Below are 19481 nucleotides of genomic sequence, written 5' to 3' on the forward strand. Positions count from 1 at the left end.
GCGACTACATTCGCACAGCGTACAAAGTTTCCAAAGCAGATGAAGAGGCTCGCAGAACATCTATATTTTAAATTAAAAAGCGAGGAGATTCTCCCATTCCTTCAAGGAACGCAACCTTCGTCCCTTAAAAAACGATTTGATACGTTATTCTCTATCTTTTGGCTATCCAAACTCCACTCAGAGATGTCCAATGGAGATTCGAACCATGTTATTGGACCAAACCATTTCATGTAGCTATGGGGGGTGGTAGGTCAATGTGGAAGTTTACTTTTGGTCAATGTGGATATTTGTTTGAATCGTTTTCTCGCAGTATTAAAAAGGAATCACAACCAGGTAGCAAAATTATTTACCTATTTACTGGGGCACTTGTCAGTCATGGTCCCTTGAAATTGTTCTAACTTTTCCCCCCTTCACGGCGCTCCTGCTTCCAGATCTCCCGTCTGTGTGGCCAACATGCTAACCACCAAACGTAAAATAGAATTTGATATTATAACAGAAGTGCGAATGTGTGAATTCTTTTATGACATTAATTAAATTAAATTACATAATATTGTGTAAAGGCTGATATACGATAATGTAAAACAAAAACAACAACCAACAATACAATAATAAAAATGTGACATAAAGACATAATACTGTATAACGTTTTGTATTTATTTTGTATTGTTTGTTTGATGGCACGTTTGGCTTATTTGGGTAAATGCTAAAGCACAAGAATGTACAACAAGATAAAGTTGCATAGAAAACACAGACAATAGCCACATCAAAAGGGTTATTTACACAGACATAGTTTTGTATTACGGTATACTGATAGTGTTTTGAAAAACATCATACAATTTCATTTTACACACACACACACACACACACACACACGCACACACAGACACGTGTTATCCGCAGTGGTGGAGCCAGTCATTTTTAATTGGGGTGGCCAAGGTGAGAGCACATAGAGGTGGCAATAAGTTGAGAACTGAAATGTCTTGGCCAGTGGGGTGGCCGGAGAGTGACCAGCTCCGCCGCTGTTCATTCGTGAGATATTTCATTTCATGAATATTTTTTTGGGTGTAAAATTTCCCATTTTTCCTCTCATCCTGCAGATGGCGTCAAAGGGTTTACATTAAATTAATGTCCACTGGAAGCAACCAACTGATCCAGTGACATGGTTGCGAGAACTGACACACTCAGTGTTCGTTCATTCACATCATTTTTAGATAAAGTTAGACTTAATAAAGTGAGATTGGAATTGATGAAAACACTCTTACTATATGTATTATGCCTTTCAACAAAAGACAACCAAGCCAGTCTTGTGTGCATATGCTAACTTAAAGATCTAGTAAACCTTCAGACGGCTAAAATTATGCATAAAGCAAACAATAACCTTCTACCGAAAAATGTAAAACAATTCTTATCAACAAGAGAGGAGAAATATGATCTGAGAGGAAAATTTAACCTGAAACACCTATATGCACGGACAACACTGAAAACTTTCAGCATTTCTGTATGTGGAATCAAGTTGTGGAATGGATTGAGTGAGGAACTCAAACAATGCACAACAATGAGCGATTTTAAAAAAAAGTACAAGCAGTTGATGTTCACAAAATACAAAGAAGAAGAGACCTGAACCACTGTGTACTTACAATACAACATCTAACCACTACTATACTGACTATTAACTCTTCATTGTGGTGAGTACATGGTCTGTACTCATTCATTATCAATCAAACACTTCTTCAATCATTCTATCAGTTATCATTATGCTGTAGCTTCCTTTTAGTAAGTGAAAACCTTGGTTATGATCGCACTACATTGCCATGTAGCCTTACAAAGCATACCTGGAAGAACAAGAGGTGAATAAATGTATTGCAATTGATGTAAAACTGATGAGGGGTAGGATTAAATAAGCTTTGCTTCTTCCTACTCCTTTTTGGACATGCAAAACTGTGAACTGTATTGTGTGATGTGCAACTGTTTGACTTGTATGCATGTTCAAGATGAATTAAAACCATGAACCATGAACCATAAAGTGCATATATATATATTTTTTTTTTACTAATCCAAACCTGTTCTAGACTATGCATGAAGGCAGTTGGCCTTCATGCACAGTGACATGACGTAAGGTTAAAACATTTGGGGTGAACCAATTGTTGCACAGGAAACCCACAAAAGATGGCAACGTTTGTCTCTCGGAGTGAACCGTCATTATCCAGGTACTCAAAAGTCGTTTTGATTCTTATTATGATTTTGATTCTTTGCTGTTTGCTGATTCTTTGCTTTCGCTTGACTTTATGTGATGGGCGTTTTTTTTTCATCTTGAGCTGATGTCACTATCATAAAACATAACACAACATTGTAGTGAAACCACTAACCAGCCGAAAGATGTCAAGCTAAAATTTCCACTCAACATACCTTCAAATGTTTGTCTGAATATAAGAAATTGAACATTTATTCAATAAGAAGCCAAAATGAATGGAAGCAGAGACTCCAACTGTGTAAAATCTATAGGTAGTATAGGACATGTGCATGCATTGAAAAAAATCTAAAAAATACTATATATGCATACACTGCACACATTTCAGCAAGCATTTTAGTCTATCTTCTCAAGGGACAATGCTGTACTATAAAACGGAGACTTCAGTGAAAGTCAGTGTACAGTTTGCATAGCAGTATATGTTTACTGTCCACTGAAAATACAACACAGCCATTATTGTCTAAATATGTGAGAACACGAGAGTAGGAAGATAATTGTGTCTTGTCAAGCATGGTGGGGGTAATGTCATGGTCTGGGGCTGCACAAGTGCTGCCGGCACTGGGGACCTGCGGTTCATCAAGGGAAACAGTCCATTATTGTCTAACTGGCTGGCAATACAAGTGAGTACGCCTCACAAAGAACATGTCCAAATATTGAGTGGATATTTTATGTGAGCACCACTGTTGTCTAGCACTGCCTTAATCCTCTTGGGCGTGGAACTACTGTAAACTGTTACTGGAATCATCTTCCACTCCTCTATCATGACATCACTGCTGAAGCTGGTGGATGTTAAGACACCATGCACTCCTCCACCTTCCTTCCACTTGAGGATCACATTCAACTTCTCATCTTGGGGGTGCGTTTGGCCTTATCATATTGGAAAACTGTTTCCTAAGGGAAGGGATCATGCTGTGCTTCACGATGTCACAGTAGAATTTGGAATTCATGTTCATTCATCCCTCATGGAACCGCAGCTCCCTGGTGACGACTCATGCAGCCCCATACCATGACCCTATCACCACCCTGGCTGTGACAATTGACAATAATTGACAATAATGGCTGTGTTGAGTCATTTTCAGCAGATAGTAAATCTATACTGCTATACAAGCAGTACACTAATGGCTACCCAAGTAAACATGTCATTCTATGAAAATAATAAGATTCCTAGCTGCACACACAAAGCACAGTAGCAGTTGTTGCAGTTGGTCACAGCTTGTTTGCATTTTTTTGTGTCACACTTTGAGACAAATAGACCTAACTGTACTAACACACATGCCCTTTTTGGTTTCATACTTCCTAAACAATCACACGTTGTTCCTGTCAAGTTTAGTCGTGGGTTAAATATGTCACCTCTCACGGGCCAGGTGCTTTCGCACCCCTGTCAAAGCCAGTGCTGCAAAACAAGAAGTGGAGACGAGAAGGTGCGAAGAAAACAGGAACACACTCAAATAAGCATTTTGCAAAGAAGAAAGGAAACTACCACAATGACAGTCGCCAGTGTCAGGTCTATGTGTGAGTACTGAGGGGGAAAAAAACAAAAAACAAAACTCTGATTTTAATAGAGATTAATACACTTCCACAGAGTGTATAAACAATGCAAAACATCATTGTATTTCCACCATGTAGAAAATAGAGCCTTATGTAACACACTCTAATCGAACTGAGGACTCCATGCTGGTAAAGACATCAGAGCCTATCATAGCAATTCAAGGGTGCCTTGGCAATCAAATCAATTTTATTTATGCAGCGCCACTTCACAACGAAACTTTACACAGAGCAGGCCATATCATACATTAAAGAAAAACAACATGAGCAAGCACAATGGCAACGGGAGAAAAGGAAAAACTTTCTTGAAGAAAGAAACCACCAACAGAACCAGGGTAGCAGCCCAGCATAGCTCTCAACCCTCCTATTTTCCCAGGAAATTCAATATTTTGCTCTTCTTCCGTAAATTTCCCGTGTTCTAATTTTCATTCGAAACAATCCTTTCTGGCACTGCTGATGAGAATGGTGACAGTATCCACGTTTGAGCCACGGCAATCTGTGAGGACAGTAGTGCAGTCCATTGTCGTGGGTGCATGTGGGGGCTTTCTCTGGGTTCCTCCACATCCCAAAATCATGCATGTTAGGTTAACTAGAGATTCTAAATTGTCCATTGGTGTGAATGTGAGTGTGAATGGTTGTATGTCTGTATGCTAAATGATCTTAGAGTTTTCAGAATGTAATTTAGTGTTTCAAGGAATGAGCCAAACCAATGGAGAAAAACTGTAATAGAAGAAGAAAATTATATAGAAGAACATTAAATATATGCACATAATAAATGCAATGCATCTCTAACATATGCATATAAATGTATTTTCATTTTAAAAATGGGGGTAAGCAAGCAATTTGCATTTTGAATAACCAATTGTGTGGCTAAATATAAATAAATAACTAATAACCAATTAATTTCACCCATGTGTCGGCCCACTGCTTAATGTTATACCTACTAAGACAAATGTTTGCAACAGAATTTGCATGCATGAGCCTCAGCACGCCTGCTTTCACTGGTGGTTTTTTTTTGTATAACCTCAAGCTGCCTGTCTTTTGAAGATAGACAGGTTGCTCGTTCTCCAGTGCTGCTAAGTTCTGCTGTGTAAGCCCGCTCACTGAAGACAATGTCTGCTAATTTCAATCTGGTAAGTAATTATCGAATCTGACGATACATTTTTGTACTACTGTGTCGCATACGCTCCTATTTCATTTTAGGGAAGAAACAGTACAAATTACTTATCAATAATTTGCATCTGCGTCAGAGCGTAGGTCATAGAAAGTTCAGCTGTAGTGTGGTTGAAAGTAAGAATAAAACCACCAACAGATAAACATTATGCCTTTAAAATGCAATAACGTCCACTGTTGAATGAGAGGTATTCATTAACTAATGTGTAGTGGAGTAGCTGTAATATTTTGGCCTCTTGTGTAGATAAATAAGGCAACCTAAATATTACAAACGTGTCAAAATGTGTCCACCTGCTGCAAAATTAGTTTCTGTCCTAATCTGCAAGCACAAAGGAACTTGCACTACTGTTGTGTGAAAGAAGTGATTTTTAGGAGTGAATTTAAGGCTCCACAGCGCCCCCATGTGGTTAAATCCGTACAAATTGAATTGTATTGTCTTTAGGCCTCTCTTCTGGAAAGTGGTGAAGCAGTTACCTTTGACATGGATGACTGGCTCTTCGATGGCATCGATCTCCATGAAGCGAACAACTCCGAGCCCAACAATTTGACCTCCAGTGTGTGTGACCTGAAGGAGGGCCGGCAGTTTGAGGCGGTCTTCATCCCAGTTCTGTACTCTGTGGCCTTGGTGGTGGGCATCCCAGGGAATGGGGTGCTTTTGGGGGTTCTGGCTCGAAGCAGGAAGAGCTGGAGTGTGACGGACACCTTCATTCTCCATTTAGCCATTGCTGATGTGCTGCTGCTGATAACGCTGCCCCTGTGGACGGCACAGGACGCCCAAGGGGCCGGATGGACGTTTGGTACTCCCCTCTGCAAGATCACTGGCTCTGTTTTTACGGTATGACTACTTCTTAGAAATTATTGTCATATCAGATTGCTAGATGAAAGAACAGATGGACAGATAGATTGACTGACAGACTTATCAATGGACAGATACACAGACAGACAAATTGGCAGACATATTTACAGACTGATGACATAATGATGGATTGAAGGGGACACAGACAGACAAAGACACAAACTGAAAAACAGCCTGTTGCATAGGTGGACTGACAAGCGACTGACAGAATGATGAATGGACAGACAGATGAATCGACCGACTGAAACCCACAAAGGCTGCTCGTCGGATGGACAGAGAGGTCGACAGACTGACTGGATAGAAGGGCAGATGGGAGGTTAGACTGACTGGCAGTTGTATTTACAAAACTGACTGACTGATAGATAGAAGGACTGATAGTTTAATGAATGGACGAATAGTTAAGTTGACTGATCGATGGATACAAAGACCGACAGAAAGCTTGATGATCAGGTGAACAGATAGACAGATCAACGTACTGAAGGACACACAGGACGCTATAGCTAGACAGAATCAATGGATACACAGAATGACAGATGGATCAATGACCAGAGGGGCAGATGGACTGAAATGCTGGACGGACAGATGAAAGGATAGACAGATAGACTGTTGCACTGACTGATTGACAGACAGATAGATAGAAGGACAGGTTGATGGACAGACAAACAAATCAACTAACTCACAGACAGACAGTTGGACTGACAGATCTATGAACTTATTGACAGACTAATGAATGGAATGACTGACAGACAGGATTGATGGATGGACAGTTGGACAGACAGACAGACGAATCAACAAATTGAAGGACACACAGACAGATAAATGTTTAGATGGAATGAGAGACTGATCAATGTATGGACAGACTGAAGGACACACAGATAGATATACTGTATACAGTAAATAATTTCAAAGCCATATGCTGTCATTTTCAGATCAACTTCTACTGTGGTATTTTCCTGCTGGCCTGCATCAGTCTGGACCGCTACCTGTCCATCGTCCACGCCACCCAGATGTACTCCCGCAGGAAACCCCATCTCATCCAGGCCAGCTGCTTGGCCGTGTGGCTCCTCTCGCTCTTCCTCTCCGTCCCCGACTGGATCTTCCTGGAAGCTGTGAAAGACGCCAGGCGGGACAAAACCGAGTGCATCCGCAACGTCTCAGAGTCCTGGCATCTGGCGTCGCGCCTCCTTTACCACGTCGCAGGTTTCCTGTTGCCGTCACTGGTCCTGGTCTACTGCTACTCATGCATCCTGCAACGGCTGCGCTGCGGCTCGCAGGGCCTCCAGAAACAGAAGGCCTTCAGGGTCATCGCCGCCGTGGTGGTGGTGTTCTTTCTCTGCTGGGTGCCGTACAACCTCACCCTCATGGTGGACACCGCCTTTGCGGGAGACAAGAGTTGTGAGTTCAGAGCGTCTCTGGGGAAGGCCATGATCATCACTCCCACTATAGGCTACCTCCATTGCAGCCTCAACCCCATCCTTTATGCCTTTGTGGGAGTCAAGTTCCGTCGTCAGCTCCTGGACATCCTGAGGGCTCTGGTCTGCAAGCCCAAGCAGAGCGTCAAACTCCAGTCGGCTGTGAGCAGCAGGAGAAGCTCCTTGTGGTCCGACTCTGGGGACACTTCCAACTCCCTGGTTATCTGAGACAGAAGCATGCCACAGACCTCATCAAATCTCCTGAAAACTGTATACAAATACTTCTTCTTCTGTTGCTGTTCTTTGTTTGGGCTTCACACAAGCGCATAGATCTCTTCTTCTGAGCTTTTTTGTGGTAGAAATACAATATTTTTTTCTTAGCTTTGTAAAATGAATGTCTTACTGTGCATTTAAACTGACAACTGTATATACATGTATATCATACTGTATATTGGGCTCCATCTAGTGATACAACAATTTTACAAATGAAATTACACTATAGATACGCATCTAACCATTTTCTGTACCGCTTGTCCTCACTTTTTTCGTGCAGGAGGTGGTGTACACCTGGGACAAACAACCATTCACACCTATGGACAATTTAGAGTAGCCAATTAACCTAACATGCATGTTTTCGGAATGTGGGAGGAAACCGGAGTACCCGGAGAAAACCCACGCACGCACGGGGAGAACATGCAAACTCCACACGGAGAGCCCAACGGATTTTCGAACCCAGATCTTGCCGATCTCCTGACTGTGACTGTGTGGCCAACATGCTAACCACTAGACCACCGTGCGGCCCAGATTTTTGTGTTGTAGGTGAGAAATCATATTATTATTATTATTATTATTGGTATTGGCATTTCAACGTTTTAAAGTTCTTACTGTTCTTTTTCACTGTTTGAAGTGGCCTTTTTTTTTGCATTGGCCCGTGGCACATTTTAATTCAGTTAATGAAGTGAATTAAGTTATGACAATACAGTCCTATATTACAAGAAGACAATCTATAAAAGATTATTTAAGGAGAAAGACAGAAAAACAACAGCAAAATGGGAAAAAATGAGCAAATACCTAAATTCATACTAATAGATTAATACTAATCTCAGCTATATCACAAAGCTGAGATGCAGTATTTTCTTGAAATATGTATAACTTTTTAACATATCTGTTGCTTTACAAAATATGAAAGTGGCCCCTGCATCCTTTTATTTTTCAGTATGTGGCCCTCGCTGGAAGAAGTTTGGACACCCCTGCAACAGACGAATAAACATTATTCTTCCAAAACACATACTGTTGTTGTTTTTGATCAAATAAGAACACAGGTGGGAAACCTACAGCCATCACAGAGCATTAGAGCATTTGATTCGGCTCATAATGTAATCCTAAACGCAAATTTAAAAAAAATTTCGATATATAAATCCCACAAATGCTCCTAATACTGTACTGTGAGCACAATATAAGACTGTATTTTTTTCTCTAAAAAAATAGGAAAAAGACAGGTCGTCTTATATTCAGTAGGCGTACATGTCATGACAGAAGAAATGTCTTGCAGCATTCTGACAGGGAATTGATTTAAAAAAAAAACTGCATATCTTTGCACAATGTGTGATTCATGCAGAAAAAGTGATGACAAGGAAAAAGAGCTGGCCTGCAAACTTCAGCCGTGTTTAATCGTGATCAAACTGCAGCAGATGTCTGTTTTCAACCAAAATGAAGTACTGTAGTCAGACACATGGCTATTTCTACTATGACAGAAATAACACCTCAAATGTAAAGATCCCATGTTAGAGTACTTTTCACCAATTTAAAATAAGAGCCAGACATCCCATAATAGTACGTTGGAAGTACGTTGTCCAAAATCTACTCTCGATACCGGAATTAGGCAGTTTAAAAGTGCTGCAATAGTAAGCCCTACTGGCAACACTCCGTTTTGTGTGTCTGTGGCTTGAATGCTAATGAGCCATTTGTCCACGCCTATCTCCAAGTGTGTGGCTCCAAGAATCGTTATTATGCACTTTATCCACTTTTTACGTATGGTGTTGCCTCGCTTCATTGCGGTTCACCGTTCGCAAACTCGTTGTTTCACAGATTTTTTTAGTGCAATTTTATTGCTTTTTTTTGGTTTGTTTGTTTGTTTGTTTTTACAGCGTATGAACGCTGTTACAGGCCGAGCCTGGCCCTTTAAGAAGAATTGCATTGTGGGAAGTTGAGCGTTGTAGTTCTGTCCTTTAGCACTAAGCGGCGGTGTCTCTCTCTTCTCCACCGCCCATTTTCTTCTGCGTCCTGATTGGCTGTAGACCACTGTCAATCTATCTCCATTGTGCTGTCTCCTGTTGTGGTCATGGCTATCAAACTAGCTAACCGTGTGAGCTGCTTACTAATTGCCAATACTGTAAACTGTATTGTATTGTACTTTATTTTCCCACTTGTTATTGTTTTTAAACAATAGAAGAAATAAAAGATTCTAACCGTGTGAGGAAAATACGACGACAGGAGCAATGTTTTGAGGGGTTCTACTGCCTTAAAAAAATATAGTTGGCTACTTTGCTTTGATTTCACTGATTGAGGGCTATTTTGGGAACCTATCCCCTGCGATAAATGAGGGAACACTGTACTCTTGTCCAACATTATAATATATTTGATACAAAGTAACATTAAAAATAGGACAGGAGGACAGAAACATTGGCAACACTCACATAGCTATGTGAGCTACACTGCTAACATTACACTCACATTTTACCAGCAACATCATGCTAGCTTTGCCCATTTAATAAACAAAATGATCTAAATCAGCTCCCACATCTGTAGCTGACTCACTGATAGTTGGCAGCTTTATTTTAAGATGAGTAGCAACGCCTGTTTTTTTGTTTTGTTTTTCATAAAGCTGTCCTTTGTGAAGTGGTGGGCATATACACGGGTCAGGCTTATCTAGCTAGGCTAGGGGCTGGTCAGAGTTCATACCAAGTCCTTGAGAATGGAGGTTTTTAAGATATAAGAATGACAGAGGCCCTTTGAGCCGAACAGTCAGAAGGAAGAGCTACAGCAGTTGTACAGGAGGTCTTTGCATTGACAACTCACCTTACAAGTCAGGTTGGTCTGGTTGTGCTGTAAAGATGTAGGGCAAGTCTCTACAAACAGACAGGGAGTCAACAAGAACAGCTTTTAATAGTCTGTAGCAGACGTTTTGTCTCACCATCACAAGACAGATGATATCACAACATATCTGTGTCAACCTGCAATGTGCAGACTGAAAAACATGTTGAAACAAAAGAGTGAAAAAATGAAAGAGTTGCTGGAATTGCCGAGGGAAATCCCCTCGCAGTCATACACTAAAACATGCATGTTGCACAATCTATTGCTTTACGGAGACGACCGGACAGCTTTGTTATCACGGATATTAAGAAATTTGTGTCACTGATAATGATTAAAGAGTTGATCTTACACTCAGGTGACATTTAGCTACTAAAACTACTGTAAGACTGTCCAGCCATAAAAAGCTACACACTCAAATACTAATGATGGCACCTTTGAATCATTTCTATATGTTACCACATGTACTCTGGTAAAGAGTTGAATAATAAGGTTTATGGACCGCTGCTTAGAGTCAGCACATTCCAAAGAATCTCTGTGGAGTTACAGTACATGTCTGGACTCAAGGTGATTAATCCACGCATGAAAATGCTTTGTCATGCTGCCAGAAACGCTCTTTCATAACAATCCTGGCGTTTACTCTAGAGTGGAACTCCTCTTACTTTCACTGATAAAACATAGATCGACTGACTGATGGGCAGACATACTGTACTGTAGAGATGGTTGGGTGGCTGACTGATGGACGGACGGCCAAATTGCACCATATTGACCTGAATACAAGGCGACCCTGAACATAAGACGACAGCTCTTTTTCAAGACCCATTTTTAGAAAAATTGTTTTGGAAATTAGCATCACAACTCCTCCTCTGTTTTTTGCATCGCATTACATTTCATTTACCACCATCTTATTGGTTTGTATGCATGTATAATTTTTGTAGGAGAAAAACACTGTCTTATATTCAGGTTAACACAATGCATGGACGGATGGATGGATGGATGGATGGTAATGGATGGTGCAAACAGTCAAACAACACACACAGACACACATCTGACTTTGCACATTTGTTGTGCAGTTGGCTAACAACTCCTGATTATTCACCTCAGATTCTAAAAACGGTAAAACATGGTAAATACAGCAATCCCTCGTTTATCGTGGTTAATTGGTTCCAGACCAGACAGTGATAAGTGAACTTCCATGAAGTAGGATTCCTCCTTTATAAATGGAATACTTTTGTGTTTATGGCATAGAAAACCTGTTTACGGATCTCCAAATACGGTTTTTAACGTTATTAGAGCCTAGAGCCTCTAGACATGAAATAAAACCCCTATCATCACCTTTACACCCATATTACCCAACATAGAGGACGTAACAGAAAATAAGCCATTTAAGACATAAAAATACTCGTGCGTGTTGCTATAAATATGTTCCAGTATTAGACAGAAAGTGATGTCGGGGTTCAGAGTTTTAGTTTGTCCTGAATTACGACCGCAACAGAAGCCTGTGTTATTATTAGGGCTGTCAAAAATAGCGCGTTAATGGTGGTAACTAGTTTATTTCATTAATTACGTTAACATTTTGAGTGCAATTAACACATGCGCACCTCCTGAAGCCACCCCTCTCTGTTATGACGACAGATGGGGGCACAATAGCGTCCCCACACAGTCTGAAGCTCTTTTATAACTTCATTCTGACCTGAACACATCAACAGCAGTGCAATTCCAACGCCATATATGTATATCCAACTAAAAAACACATCTCTAGTCCTCCTCGGAACAACACTTCCTCATTGTCACTTGACTTCATCGAAGTGCATTCAGGGACACTCCGAAAATCCCAATGTCTTTATTATGCGTGTATGTTCGGTCTAAACAAACAAAAAGACAAAGAAAAGTAGATATTCCTATCACTCACTAGCGTAACTCTTACTAAGAAAGTACAATTTGCTGCATTTAAGTATGCTCGGAAATCCTAGAAAATACAATCTACACTCAAAACAGTGCATTCAACTTTAAAAAATTACGTGGTATCTTTGAACGCAACCCCTCATGGCTCATAACAACCCTGTTAAAGTGTGATTAAAATGTTCTGCTACTATTAAAGAGACGTGTGGTGTCTTTTAGGATGACTTACATTTTCACTTCATTTGGAGCTGTTAATATGTACAAGTATATCAGGTAATTAATATTTTTGTTCACAAAATACAGTAAAAAAGGACATATTTCACACATAGTTGCAAATGGTGATTAATCATGATTAATTCATTTGAAAACTGATTAATTTCATTACATGTTTTGATCATTTGACAGCCCTAGTTATTATTATTGTGTGAGATAATTTAACCCTGCAATAAAAGCTTGTTGTTCAGGCAATCAAGTCTGGGGCTTGTCTCCGAACAATTACTGACACCCAGTGACCAATGTAGAATACTACATTCACAATTTGAATGCGTGTACTTAATTCCTTGTATTTGTATTTTAGTTAATTTGGTTTTATGCCTGAAAATGCTTTAGGCAAAAAATACATACAATTTGCTTTAACATACATATTTTTGGACTAATAATAGGCCGTATTCAACCATGAAATGGCATGGTTTATTAATTAATATATGTTTGAAAAACCATGATAGAGTGAAGCCTGAAATTCAAACCACATTGTGGTGAGGGACGACAGTACCATAATTACAATGTAAAACGATACAATAATTACCTAAAAATGTTACCAAGGTTTAAAAACAAAAGCTCACCTTTTCTACCTAATGGGGAAGGTTGTAAATTACACATAAAAATAAAAAAATTAAAAAGAGATGTAACAGAACACAACTGCTCTACCTAGTGGTGAAGTTTATGAATTACAGTTTTCGGAAACTGCGACTCCTGTCCTGTCCTGACCTTATTTTTCGGGGTGTATAAAAGTAACAGCAGCAACTACGACAGTTAAAACAGAAGCAGTGAAACGTGTGTACAAATGTAACAAAGCAGTAATGTGGAAACAACAGTTAAATAAATTACATTAAAAGTCATTTTTATAAATACCCATTTCACGTCATCCTCCTCCGCCTTGGAAGCACATGACATTACCTCCCGTGGTGAGAGCATGAAAAGGTTAAGTCAATCCAGCTATGAGTCACAGGACATTTTTGACTGCACTTGCTGCTCCACACTCGCAACCTGTTTTAGCTCCTCCTCCTCGGGTTTCTGCTCAGGCAGGGCGTCCTCGCCAATGCCCAGGTCCCACACTGACCCCTTGGGTTCAACTTTTGCGCAATTCAGCACTGCCAGTGTCCACTTCCTGAAATTTGCGCACAGGCCAAGGTAGAGAAGCGGCCTGACGCATGCGTGGACGCAGCCCAGCGCCGCCGTGGCCTTCAAAGACATTTTTGTCGAGCTTTTGGTGGATAAACTGTTGGAGGCTTTCTTGTTGCTGCTGAAGGTGTCCACCATGAGAGTAACGTTGTACGGCATCCAGCAGAAACAGAAGACGCCCACCAGGATAAGCATGACGATAGCAGTCCTCTGCTTTTTGAGGCTTTTGGACTGACGCTGGAGCCACGGCAGCAAACATGAGCAGCCAACAACGATGGCTGCGGCCGTGCTTAGAATGTGGTGAGGGAGACGTGACGCCAGTTGCAAGTTGACAGGGTAGAGGCTGGGAACGCACTGGGTCCACCCCTCCTTCCAAGTATGGGGTTCCAACACCAGAAAGAACCAGTCGGGGACGGTGAGGAGCAGGGAGACGAGCCACGCAAACAAGCAGCTGAGGTGGGTCAACTTGGGGTTTTTGTGAGAGTACAACGGCTTGGCGTGGACCTCCGACAGGTAGCGGTCCAAGCAGATGACAGCCAGGAGGAAGATCCCACAGAAGAAGTTGAGCTAGGGAGAGAAAGACAGCAAAGTCACACACACAAACACCAAGAAGGCACTTTCATTTTAATTTCACCCCCATCGAGTGCTCCTTCTTGGAAACACACTCAACTTTCACTTTCCCTCCCTGTCGGTTGCACTCTGCAATATTTCCACTGCAATAGACAAGAATTTTAATATGCTTTGGGAGTTATGAACATGTCATTTCTTTCTTTTCATAACAAAGAACCTTGGAACTATCGGACATAGAGTCAGAATGAAGTAAGGTAGTCAACAAGTTAGCTGCGGGCTAACAAGTCACACCATCTGTCTGTTTGCACACAAATATAATGCAAATGTCATTGAGAGAGATAACAGCCGTACAAAACTGGCACTTGTGGATAATGACTCTTATTTGTCGCGTCATGCATCTGTCTGTCCATTCACATACACATAATTGAAGAGGAGAAACCAGCAGTGCAAGATTGGTACATGACAAAATGACGTGATTAATTGCGTTCATTTGTCACATTGTGCGTCTGTCTGTCCATTTGCACATAAATATAACGCAGATGTCAGCCTGAGAGGGACAAACAGCCGTACAGGGATGGTGGTTGCTGATCATGACATATTTGTTGCATCACATATCTGTCTGTCCATTCACAGAAAAAATATAACGCAAACATCAATCTGACAGGGGGCAAACAGTGGTGCCGGGTTGAAAATAACGCTTATTCATTGCGTTTATTTGTCAAACCGTGCATCTGTCTCTCCATTCACTTACACATCACATTGATTGTTTGTTGCATTACGCATCTATCTGTCCAATTGAATACAAATATAAGGCAAATGCGAGTCTGAGAGGGAAAAACAGCACTATGAGGTTGGTAGTTGCTGATAATTAACTTTTTTTGTGTTTGTTTGTCGCACTGCATACCGATACTGGTCAGTCTATTCACACATAAATACATACAGTATAATGTGGGGCTCTGTTCAGCACAGGTACATGTCTTAAAAAACGCTACACTGACTTTGCAGAGAGTAAAGCAATATTTCAATACGTTTCTTTGTTCACACACATCCATTCACACAAACAAATACTGTATCATGTAAATGTTAAACAAGGGATGGACTTCTGTTAGACAGAGGTACATCGCTGATCTTGCAGAGAGTAAAGTTTCTTCATACATCTGTCTGTCCATTCACACACACAAATCTAATGTAAACATTAGCCTCTTTTGGCACTCTGTTAGGTGCAGGTACATACTGTGGCTTGAAACTAGCTCAACTGCTGTTGCAGAGAGTAAAGTAACATTTTATGACGTTTGTTCTTTCACACATCTGCCTGTCCGTTCACACACACACACACACACACACACACTGCAATCAGTTAGCGACATACCTTAAAAAGAACTCCAGTGATCTTGCAGAGTGCGAGCCCCACGCACCATCCGCAACTCTGCGAGGCCTGCGCGGCCCACAGCGGGAGCGTCATCAAGAGCAGGACGTCAGCGACGCTCAGGTGGAGGATGAAGGTGTCCGACGTCCTCCAAGTTCGCTTCTTCTGCGCCAGAAACGCCAGCAGCAGTCCGTTCCCCAGCAGGCCGACGACCAACACCACCGAGTACACCAGTGGAATCCACACCGCCCGGCCGCCTCGGTACTCCAAGTCGTCGTCTGTGTACACGTAGTCGTCGTTGTAGTCATAGCTGGTGTTCAGGCGGAATAGGCCGTCCAGATTGACGTCCATCTTGGTTCTGCAGATGTGGAGACACCACCCTTCTCTTATCAAATATGCTTCAAAAGCAACAGCTGCAACAGTTCAACCTTCCCCCGTGTGTGTCAAGTGAATTCTTGAGAGTCTCCGGCCTTTTAAAGAAAACAAGCTGAGGTCTCACATGGTACGATGTCATCGGATGAGGCAACAGCAGAGTGGGTTCAAACGGAAGTTCCCCAGCGTCACAAATGCACACATACAGACAGTGAAATGACAGTGAATGACGGCTCTTCTGCTTTTCAGTCCAGATGAGGCAGCTAATGTCATGAGTAATCTGTGTCATGAATGGCAAAAATTATGATATTAGTATTTATCATGCGAAGACCTGAGTTGTGTTATCATTTTTTATTTTTATCCTGTGATTTAATGTTACAGAATGCTGGTAGATGTCTGATATGTTCAGATTTCCGTAACAAGTTTGCGCAAAGGAAACATTTGAAATAATCTGTTCCACGGTCAAATTGTCCCCATTTTATCATTTTTAGCCGTCATACAAGAGCAAAAAGTAAAAACAATAAAACATTCAGTCTTCATTGGAATGACAATGACAGTAATGCAAAGTTGAGTTGTGTCAAAGTCATTTTTTTAACATCTTTAAGTGTTCCACGTGTAAAGAAGAAGTACGTAAGTTAACCATGGTATAACTTTCAAAACAACAATATTCCTTCAAGTGGATAAAAAGTAATAATGCGTCACTCGGCCTCAACTTTAACAGCAAAGACGTAATGCAAAGGTAAATTGCGTCACACCCTGTTCATGTCACTGTGTGACAAGCGCACGAGTTCAGTACTGACTTGTGTTTGCCCGAGCAAATACCTCCTAATTTCCCCAGGCTTTGTGGGCTCCTCTCACACTAAGTAGGGGCCACAAAATATGGTCCTGTAAGCCATAAATGGCCCACAGGCCGCATGTTTGAGACCCACTGGTCTAGATTAACTGTTACTAAAAAATAACAACTCATCGCTCAGTCTTAACTTTAATGACGAAGACATAATGTGAAGGTGAGTTGCATCACAAAAAGAAACTACTTTTAGTCAAACGTAACCCCCTGCCCCCCCAAAAAAACCCAACCAAACCTGAAACGATAACTTTAAGGACAAATACATTATGTCGCAAATGAGCCTCACAGATCTTATGTTTTAACTAGGGCTGTCAAACGATTAAAACTTTTCATCAAATTAATCACAGTTTCCAAAATAATTAATTATGATTAATCGCCATTTGCAACTACTGTATATGCGAAATATGTCCATTTTTACTGTACATTGGTGTGAAAAAGTGTTTGCTCCCTTCCTGATTTATTTTTTTTTTTGCGTGTGTGTCACGCTTAAATGTTTCACATCATCAAACAAATTTAAATATTAGTCGATGACAACACAACTGAACACAAAATGCACTTTTTAGATGAAACTTTTTATTATTAAGGGAGAAAAAAATCCAAACCTACGTGGGCCTGTGTAAAAAAGTGACGGCCCCCTATACCTAATAACTGGTTGGGCCACCCTTTGCAGCAAAAATTGCAATCACGCGTTAGTGATAACTTGCAATGAGTCTCTTACAGCGCTGTGGAGGAATTTTGGCCCACTCATCTTTGCTGAATTGTTGTAATTCAGCCACATTGGAGGGTTTTCCAGCATGAAGCATGAAGCGGCTTTTTAAGGTCATGCCACAGCATCTCAGGTCAGGACTTTGACTAGGCCACTCCAAAGTCTTCATTTTGTTTTTCTTCAGCCATTCAGAGGTGGACTTGCTGGTGTGTTTAGGGTCATATTCCTGCTGCTGAACCCAAGTTGGTTTCAGTTTGAGGTTACAAACAGCCGGACATTCTCCTTCAGGATTTTTTGGTAGACAGCAGAATTCATGGTTCCATTTATCACAGCAAGTCTTCCAGGTCCTGAAGCAGCAAAAGACCCCAGACCATTACACTACCACCACCAGATTTAATTGCTGGTATGATGTTCTTTTTTTTAATGAAATGTGGCGTAACTTTTACGGCAAATGTAATGGGACACACACCTTCCAAAAAGTTCAACGTTTGTCTCGTCAGACCACATAGTATTTTCCCAAAGGTCTTGGGGATCATCAAGATGTTTTCTGGCAAAATTGAGACGAGCCTTTATGTTCTTTTTGTTCAGCAGTGGTTTTCGTCTCGGAACTCTGCCATGCAAGCCGTTTTTGCCCAGTGTCTTTCTTATGGTGGAGTCATGAACACTGACCTCAACTGAGGCAAGTGAGGCCTGCAGTACTTTGGATGTTGCTGTGGGGTCTTTTGTGACCTTTTGGATGAGTCGTCGTCGCGCTCTTGGGGTCATTTTAGTTGGCCGGCCACTCCTGGGAAGGTTCACCTCTGTTCCGTGTTTTCGCCTTTTGTGTATAATGGCTCTCACTGTGGTTCGCTGGAGTCCCAAAGCTTTAGAAATTGCTTTATAACCTTTTCCAGACTGATAGATCTCAATTCATCTCAGTTATGTTTTCACACAGGGCCATGTAGGTTTGGATTTTTTGTCCCTTAATAATAAAAAAGTTTCATTTAAAACTGCATTTTGTGTTCAGTTGTGTTGATATTCACTAATATTGAAATTTGTCACAGTTAAACATGCAAAAAAAAAAAAAAAAAAAGGAGGTGGGCAAACACTTTCTCACACCATTGTGTGTGTATGTATATGTATATGCATACATACATATACATATACACATATACATATATACACACACATATATATATATATATATATACATATATATATATATACACTTAATATAGTATGAAAAGTTGCACACTAACTTATCCTTATCTCCATGACAAGAAATTATGACGTAAGGTACGATACTTACAACATTATTTGACATACTTTTAAATATTAAAATATGAAATACCGTCCCTTCAAGTACATAACACTGCTGATTCATATACTTATGTTGCTTTTTTGCCTGATCTTTTGTGCTAGTGGTCTCATTGAAAGGTTGTTGAGACATCAGTGACAATACAAAACATGTCTTTAAAAGCGTGCTTACCTTTAACAGAATATGTAAACCTTGCAGCGAGCCTTGATGATCGATGCTGGTGAAAATGGAAAACAGGAAAATGCACTTCTTCTCTCCCCCCCAGCAACACGCACACACTTGGCTCGCTCAAACGCAATAGTTCAGTGTTGTTTTGTTGGGAGGCTGCATTTCAAATCCAGGTTGAAAGCGGATAGTAGTTGCAATGTGAATCCGCGCGGTAACACGAGCAATCAAAATAACACACGACGAAGAAAACTAGCGCAATAGTCAACGCCTTGATTTGGTAGATATTGATCCAAATCTGTTGTAATGGCACCAAATTACTAATAATTAGTATGAACTAATTCTAGTCAAGAATCGTCACCCCGACCGCAGAGTGCCTGCTCCACAATGCCAACATAAGCACAAACATATCAGAAAATAGACACTTTTCAAAATAAAACCCAGTCAACGTCTATACACGAAAATTAACACGTTAAGAGACTCTATTATAAATCAAACCACCGTGTAAGACTAAGAAACGCTTTGTAACAT

General features: G+C 40.8%; 2 protein-coding genes across 5 annotated transcripts; one reads left to right on the forward strand and one right to left on the reverse strand.

Annotated features, from left to right (window-relative positions):
• Positions 1-4002: 4002 nt before the first annotated feature.
• LOC129185536 (C-X-C chemokine receptor type 3-like) lies at positions 4003-19344 on the reverse strand. 3 transcript variants are annotated; one of them, XR_008572085.1, is made up of 7 exons: positions 18957-19344; positions 15567-15921; positions 13358-14194; positions 10313-10362; positions 7274-7458; positions 5441-7197; positions 4003-4513 (listed from the first exon to the last, which is right to left on the reverse strand). XR_008572085.1 is itself a non-coding variant. In XM_054782734.1 (3 exons), exons 2-3 carry the CDS (start codon positions 15912-15914, stop codon positions 13442-13444), a joined length of 1101 nt encoding a protein of 366 aa, XP_054638709.1. In that variant the 5' UTR covers positions 15915-15921; positions 18957-19344; the 3' UTR covers positions 10381-13441. The 3 variants fall into 3 exon arrangements, 1 of the variants encoding a protein (XP_054638709.1); XR_008572084.1 differs by having other exon boundaries at positions 4003-7197; XM_054782734.1 differs by lacking the exons at positions 4003-4513; positions 5441-7197; positions 7274-7458; positions 10313-10362 and having other exon boundaries at positions 10381-14194.
• On the forward strand, positions 4835-8518 carry cxcr3.1 (chemokine (C-X-C motif) receptor 3, tandem duplicate 1). 2 transcript variants are annotated; one of them, XR_008572083.1, is made up of 4 exons: positions 4835-4926; positions 5409-5801; positions 6752-8053; positions 8451-8518. XR_008572083.1 is itself a non-coding variant. In XM_054782733.1 (3 exons), exons 1-3 carry the CDS (start codon positions 4906-4908, stop codon positions 7460-7462), a joined length of 1125 nt encoding a protein of 374 aa, XP_054638708.1. In that variant the 5' UTR covers positions 4835-4905; the 3' UTR covers positions 7463-8311. The 2 variants fall into 2 exon arrangements, 1 of the variants encoding a protein (XP_054638708.1); XM_054782733.1 differs by lacking the exon at positions 8451-8518 and having other exon boundaries at positions 6752-8311.
• Positions 19345-19481: the final 137 nt, after the last annotated feature.

This window comes from Dunckerocampus dactyliophorus, chromosome 7, assembly GCF_027744805.1.
Source record: "Dunckerocampus dactyliophorus isolate RoL2022-P2 chromosome 7, RoL_Ddac_1.1, whole genome shotgun sequence".
NCBI classification, from domain to species: domain Eukaryota; kingdom Metazoa; phylum Chordata; class Actinopteri; order Syngnathiformes; family Syngnathidae; genus Dunckerocampus; species Dunckerocampus dactyliophorus.

Coding starts and splice junctions, on each gene's coding strand:
- cxcr3.1 (XM_054782733.1), top strand. CDS start 4,906: ATGTCTGCTAATTTCAATCTG. Junction 4,927..5,408: donor TGTCTGCTAATTTCAATCTG/GTAAGTAATTAT, acceptor TATTGTCTTTAG/GCCTCTCTTCTGGAAAGTGG. Junction 5,802..6,751: donor TCACTGGCTCTGTTTTTACG/GTATGACTACTT, acceptor TGTCATTTTCAG/ATCAACTTCTACTGTGGTAT.
- LOC129185536 (XM_054782734.1), bottom strand. CDS start 15,914: ATGGACGTCAATCTGGACGGCCTATTCCGCCTGAACACCAGCTATGAC. Junction 14,195..15,566: donor TCACTGGAGTTCTTTTTAAG/GTATGTCGCTAA, acceptor TTCTCTCCCTAG/CTCAACTTCTTCTGTGGGAT.